We start from the raw sequence: 6085 nt of genomic DNA, 5'->3' as shown, positions 1-6085 counted from the left end.
TTAAAAATCTGTTCTGACACTTACTGATAAATAGCCTACCAATACATGTTGTAATTCACCTCATAAGTTTGCACACACATAAGAATTATTATGGAAACCTATAGATAAAGAAGCAAGCACACAACTTTTACTCTGTCCGACAAAGGAAGGACAATAATGTGCTTATGATTTGCAAAATTCAGACCACAAAGATAAACAGTCAAGACATTAAAGTTTACAAACTATTGTGCATTACATAATATTATTAATAAGAGTTAATGGTTATCACTTATCTTTAAACTTTGCAATGTACATTACACTGTAGGGATGTCCCAGTAGAGGCGAGCATGTGATGTCATCCACAGCCCCAGTCCGTTTTTTTCAAGACAACTCAGTGTTGCCTCAGACACTGATGTGAAACACACATACCAAAGGACTACTCGTCAAGAAACCACAAAAGTGCTACTTTGTTTTTCTGTTCCTGTAAAGGTAAACTTTCCAGCTGAAGGATTACTCTTTGAGAAGTGGCACACATCGGTTTATTATCTTTCTGCCCCTGCAGAGGTAAGTTTCTTTACTTGCTACTCTTTTTCGGCATGTACACTGTGACTACTCAAACACTGTGATTACAGTGCTGGAATCAGTTTAAATGATGGTACTGATTTGGTACATCAGGCCATATGTTGCAAGGCACATAGAAAACAAAGGTGTACACATGCACATAACCACAGGTTAAGATATATTTTATAATATTTTATAAATCAAGGGGATAGTTGAGCTGGCAATAAACAACAACAACAACAAAACAATTTATTTTCCAATAAATTTAAGAGTTTTATTCTTCCTTTAAGCACTCAATAGCCTCTTTAAATGGGTCTCACTTTGAAACACAGTTATATTTAGATGTAAAGTAAGGAGTATTTATTGAGCACAGTAAATATGCTCATCACCATATAGTTTGGTCAGACTTAACAACAAAAACATGCTCACGTGGCCACCGTCTTTGGGTGTGTTCAAGAAGGCACTTATCTTCTAAACTGACAAAGATTTCCTGAATTAGCAGTTGGGGAACTGGAACATCACCTTTCTGCTCTGTATTACTGTGTTATAAACAGTGTTTTTATCATTCTATATGAACACTTTTTGTTTTTATGATGTAGAGATAGATTGGAATTAAAGCACTGTAGGTACATTCAAATTTTCAACTAATGACAGACTGTTTGCCACTTTTGTATTCCATCGTTTTTGACATTATTTTATCATTAGCCAAACAGTTTTTATCACAAGCATCTTCTACAATATTCAGCTCTCAGAGGATCATGTATCATTGTGCAGTTAAATTTTTGCACAAGAAGCAGATAAGGTCTCACTTAGGCTACTGTTCTTAAGAAATCAAATATGTTAACTGCAAATATTAAATTTATTCACAAATTGCTAAACAACCAGCCTACTAAGGTGCTCATTGACTTGACAAAACCTCATGGGTTTTTGAATCAGTGATGTGGGCACATCTAGAGCTGTCTCCACATTAAATCTAGAGTCCCCATTAAGTTACGGTGGTTAGTTTTTTATGTTTTGTCTTTTTGTCATTAGAGTACCATGTCATAAAATCTGTTTGTTATTATTTAGTCTTAGTCTGCTCATTATTGGTCATTATTTACATGACCTAACACTGGTTTGTATTGTTCATAGTGAATACTCTCCAGGATGCCTCAGTTAAAGTATTTAGCTTTTTATTTATCGATTGTATTGTCTTGTGTGCCCTTTTATAAATCCAGACAGATGTTTCTCTGTTTGCAAGATCAACAATACCTGATCCACAGAACTTAAAATGGAGAGTATTGGTTGAACAGTTTGACCTTTGCATAGTTTTGTATGTTTCCGTCTTGAGTTGTGCGCATCTATGTAAACGTTTACAGTATATAGGGTTAGGTGCAGCAAAGTAGCAGATCCATGATTGTATCTTTTACAGAAACATTAAACAAGATTGTTTCTTTATTTAAACACACATTTAATCTTAGGAACCTAGAATCCAAATATTTGTCATGTTAAAAATATAAAACCTCCCATATGTTATTTAATCAGTATCATAATATACTGCTATTGTTGTGTCACTGTTATAATGCACAATATTCATGCACAATATATACAATAGCAAAGGTATTGCAGTTCAATATTAAACTTTAATAAGAGAGGCGGGTGAGGTCATGTATCATTACTGAGCACTCATTTGACCCCAGAATAACCATTTTATATTCCATGCAGCCACTAAACAGCAGAGGGTCAGGAAATCTTGTCTCTGATAAGACAATTGTTGACAGACGGCTGTGTCTCATCAACTCTTAATGATTTTACCTCCATATAGAACTGTCACAGTTTCCATTACTGTTGCTGCTGTGGCTGGCACACCTCATCTAGCAAAGCAAGACACAATCTCTCCTGTGGTTGGAGAAAAAGTGAACATGAGCTATGAAAAAAAAAGAGTTCTGACATACTGTATGTGCTTTATGGCAAACGTGTTTGTATTAATTGATATAATGGCTTAAAGGTCAAAGTGTCTATTTGTAATATGCACAGTTAGTGTTTCCCTGTACAATGAAAATGTGCATGTGCATACAAAGTATTCAGTTTGCTAATGAAAGCATCTTAATACTGTATCCAAAGGCTTTTGCCACACACATTCACAGTGTTACCTACAGTATTTGCCACACCGACATCTTTAGACTAAACCTTGGTTAAACTTGCTCAACTTGCCAAGTAAGCATGCAGGAAGGAAGCTGTGGGGGAATAGAGGAAGCAAAAGGGCAAATCTGTAATCCAAAATGGAGAGACTTGCCATTTCACATTAAAAACATAAGTTTGGAGACACAGATTTACTGTCAATTTTATTTTTGTGGCTTATTAGGGTAAAAGATAAAGAACAAATCACATAACTTCCAGTGAAACACAAATGAGAAGGAACATACTTACTGGACTTTGGTGTATGGTTTCATATACTGCATGAGTCAAAAAGGATTGATATTTCATGTGTTTTCTTTATCCAAGTGTCTATTGTTTTTCTGTGCAGACACCAATAACAAAGCCTTAATGTGTTTTCCTTCTCTCAGTTAAAAAACTATTATTAACTTTCCCCAGAATATCCACGAAGATCAGAGTACAGATGGATGTAAACTGCATCATGTTTCTTCTGGTCCTGTGCTCCCTCAGTAAGGTAGCTGGCTGAATCTTCCAAAGCGGTTCTTAAAAATATTTTTTAGTGTTGCATTTAAAGTTAAACTTGCATTTCTGCACTTCCCATTATGTAAGTTAAATACTCACTGAACCTCACATACTGTATTAATGCCACTTATGTAGTATTCCCTAACATTTAGCATTTGCTGTGTTAGAGAAGAAACTACTTCCAGTGACTTTTAAAATGACTGAAATAGATTCAAATTTTGTATAAAATATTATGTGCATCAACTTAAATTGTAGTTTGTTAGACCTTGTTTCACAGCTGAAGTCAAAATTTTATGTATGATTGTGTATTTTTTGTGTGTTTGTATGCTGTATTTTAATACTCATTAGCTGCTGGTTGATGCAAGCCCTGAAGATGAGAACAAGGAACATCTGTATCATCAAGTCGCCACAGCCCAGTACGAATGTTTTCAGAAGATCATGAAAGATTCGCACCTCAAGACGAAAACTATAGGTAGCAAGCAAAACAAAAAGAATAGGATGTTACTAAGTCAGAAAGAGTTTGATGCCAAACCTCTCACACTATACTGTTTCCAACACACTACTGTGTGTGTCCATTTTCTTGCTGCTAGCAGGACCAGTGTGCAACAGGACGTGGGATGGATGGCTGTGCTGGGATGAAACTGAAGCTGGCCTCACAACAGAACAGCGCTGTCCAGACTACTTTAAAGATTTTGACCCCTACGGTGAATTTGTCATTTCAGTAACAAGCAGTTCACCTTTACTAACCTTATTAACCATATTTTTAGATGCTGACTTACTTAAAGCTTAATAACTTCTGCTGCATTTGCGGTGATGACCTCTAAGTGCAATTTTTGTGTTTTTAAACCTAAGTTTATGGTATGCAGATAATTTTTTAAACAAAACATTAATTCATTACTTATAAACATGAAAGTGATATTTATATTTTAATCTAACTCTAAGACTATAAATGTTCCCCTAATCTCCCAGTGCTACTTGTTCAAACAGAAATTCAGCAAAAAACAGACTATTAACATATAAAACAAAAAACTAACAAACAAAAAAAAAACAGGGATTTATGTCATTTCAGCATGTTTCAATTTTATTTCCACTAATTTAAAATTTGTTAACAGCGGTGGCATCTAAAGTCTGCACAGAGACGGGCGATTGGGGTCGTCACCCGTTGAGCAACAGGACATGGACGAACTTCACAAACTGCCAAGCCAACACTACACACCATGGGACTGTGAGAAGGAAGACAATTATAAAACAAAGCAACACAATGGAAACTATATAGCTGCTTTGTTGTCTGTAGTGCAGCAATGATAAATGTAAAGTTCTATTTATTGTTTATTGCAGGCAGCCATGACTCGCTTCTACCTGGTTATGATTGGTCATGGACTGTCGCTGGTGTCCCTGATCATATCATTAGGAATATTCTTCCATTTTAAGTAAGTGTGGAGCAGACTTACAGTATTTATTTCCCTTTGTAATCTCTAAATGTCCCCAGATCTTGGGTTTTTATTAGCCATAAATGAACAGGATCTGGCTACATTATTTAACTCAATAACAATTTAACTTAATATGTGCAGGTGCCAACTGGGTAAAGTTATTTAATATTATTTTGTAATGCTAGGTTTGCACGGTAGTAAAAAGTCCATGTCTCTTATTAGCTGAAAGAAGGCATGAAGACTTTCTGATGAACAGAAGAGAACATGTTAAATAACTAAAGGTCTGCTGCTTTCTTTTCAAGGTATTCAAGAAAGTCAGATTGACATTTTTTTAAATAACTCCATACATGATGAGTTTTTAAGAAAAAAAATCTCTATGCCTTTTGATGACTTGTATTACAACTTCAGACTAGTAGACGTTTTGCTGGAAAGTGACTCCCATTACAAGGGCCATGAGTAAGCATAAATATCAGTAATCAGGGCTGCTGCAGTTATAAAATATTAATATAGGGTTCTGCAACTACAGTGATCCATAAAGCCTGAAGTTAAAATAGCTAATAACGTTTCAATTTATTTCAATTTATAAAAATGACAAACAAAAACTGAAAAGCTGTCAGAATGTGTGTTAAATGTGTCTCTCATCCTCCACTGCCCTCAGGAGTCTGAGCTGCCAGAGGATAACACTCCACAAAAACCTTTTTCTCTCATTTGTGCTGAATTCGATCATCACCGTTGTTTGGCTTACAACAGTGGTACAGAAACAGGGACACATGTATAATGATTCTGTAAGTGATTCAAAGTTTTTCATTTTCATTTTTGATCAAGATAATGTGTGGGCTCATCTTAGTTTTCTTTGTAGGCGAGCTGCAAGCTGCTGATGTTTCTCCACCTGTATCTGTTGAGCTGTAACTACTTCTGGATGCTTTGTGAGGGAATCTACCTGCACACCCTGATTGTTGTGGCTGTGTTTGCAGAAAAGCAACATCTCATGTGGTATTACCTGCTGGGTTGGGGTAGGTAAATATTGATTTAAATCATCACGTGCACATTTTTCTCACATCCACATGCCTTAAATGTTCTAATGTGAATTGCAGGTTTTCCACTCGTGCCAGCAGTGATACATTCAATAGCACACCACTGCTATCACAATGACAGGTGAGTCTTCTTGATCATCACATCCACACATATCAAGTCACATACTGCATTTCCATTAAATGATGCTCTGACCAATGCTTTCACAGATGCTGGGTCAGCATAAATACTTCCCTGCTGTACATTATCCATGGTCCCATCTGTGCTGCATTGGTGGTAAGCTCTGAACTCCAGATGGGCTTTGTACTGCAGACATACAACCACAATGGACCATGGTCTGTTGTTGTGTCTGTGGGGAATAAAAAAAAAACACACACACCGGTCAGCCATAACATTCTGACCACTGGCAGGGGAAGGGGATAACA

The 6085-nt window shown here is 36.2% G+C and overlaps 1 protein-coding gene across 2 annotated transcripts in view; it reads left to right on the top strand.

Annotated features, from left to right (window-relative positions):
• Window positions 1–388: 388 nt before the first annotated feature.
• Window positions 389–6085, top strand: part of LOC109952960 (calcitonin gene-related peptide type 1 receptor-like) — a 9306-nt gene continuing 3609 nt past the window's right edge. Inside the window, exons 1-10 of one of the 2 annotated variants that reach the window (XM_020588283.1) lie at window positions 389–543; window positions 3115–3190; window positions 3547–3670; window positions 3792–3902; window positions 4311–4423; window positions 4537–4628; window positions 5287–5413; window positions 5488–5641; window positions 5723–5783; window positions 5870–5936. In XM_020588283.1, the coding sequence (XP_020443939.1) occupies window positions 3140–3190; window positions 3547–3670; window positions 3792–3902; window positions 4311–4423; window positions 4537–4628; window positions 5287–5413; window positions 5488–5641; window positions 5723–5783; window positions 5870–5936 (900 nt within the window). In that variant the 5' untranslated portion in view covers window positions 389–543; window positions 3115–3139. Of the gene's footprint in view, window positions 544–3114; window positions 3191–3546; window positions 3671–3788; window positions 3903–4310; window positions 4424–4536; window positions 4629–5286; window positions 5414–5487; window positions 5642–5722; window positions 5784–5869; window positions 5937–6085 lie in introns of both variants that reach the window. The other variant, XM_020588282.1, reaches the window with a different exon arrangement.

This window comes from Monopterus albus, unplaced genomic scaffold (genome assembly GCF_001952655.1).
Source record: "Monopterus albus unplaced genomic scaffold, M_albus_1.0 scaffold523.1, whole genome shotgun sequence".
NCBI classification, from domain to species: Eukaryota; Metazoa; Chordata; class Actinopteri; order Synbranchiformes; family Synbranchidae; genus Monopterus; species Monopterus albus.
Note: the sequence above shows the minus strand (reverse complement) of the source record. Positions and strands in the feature narration are given on the sequence as shown.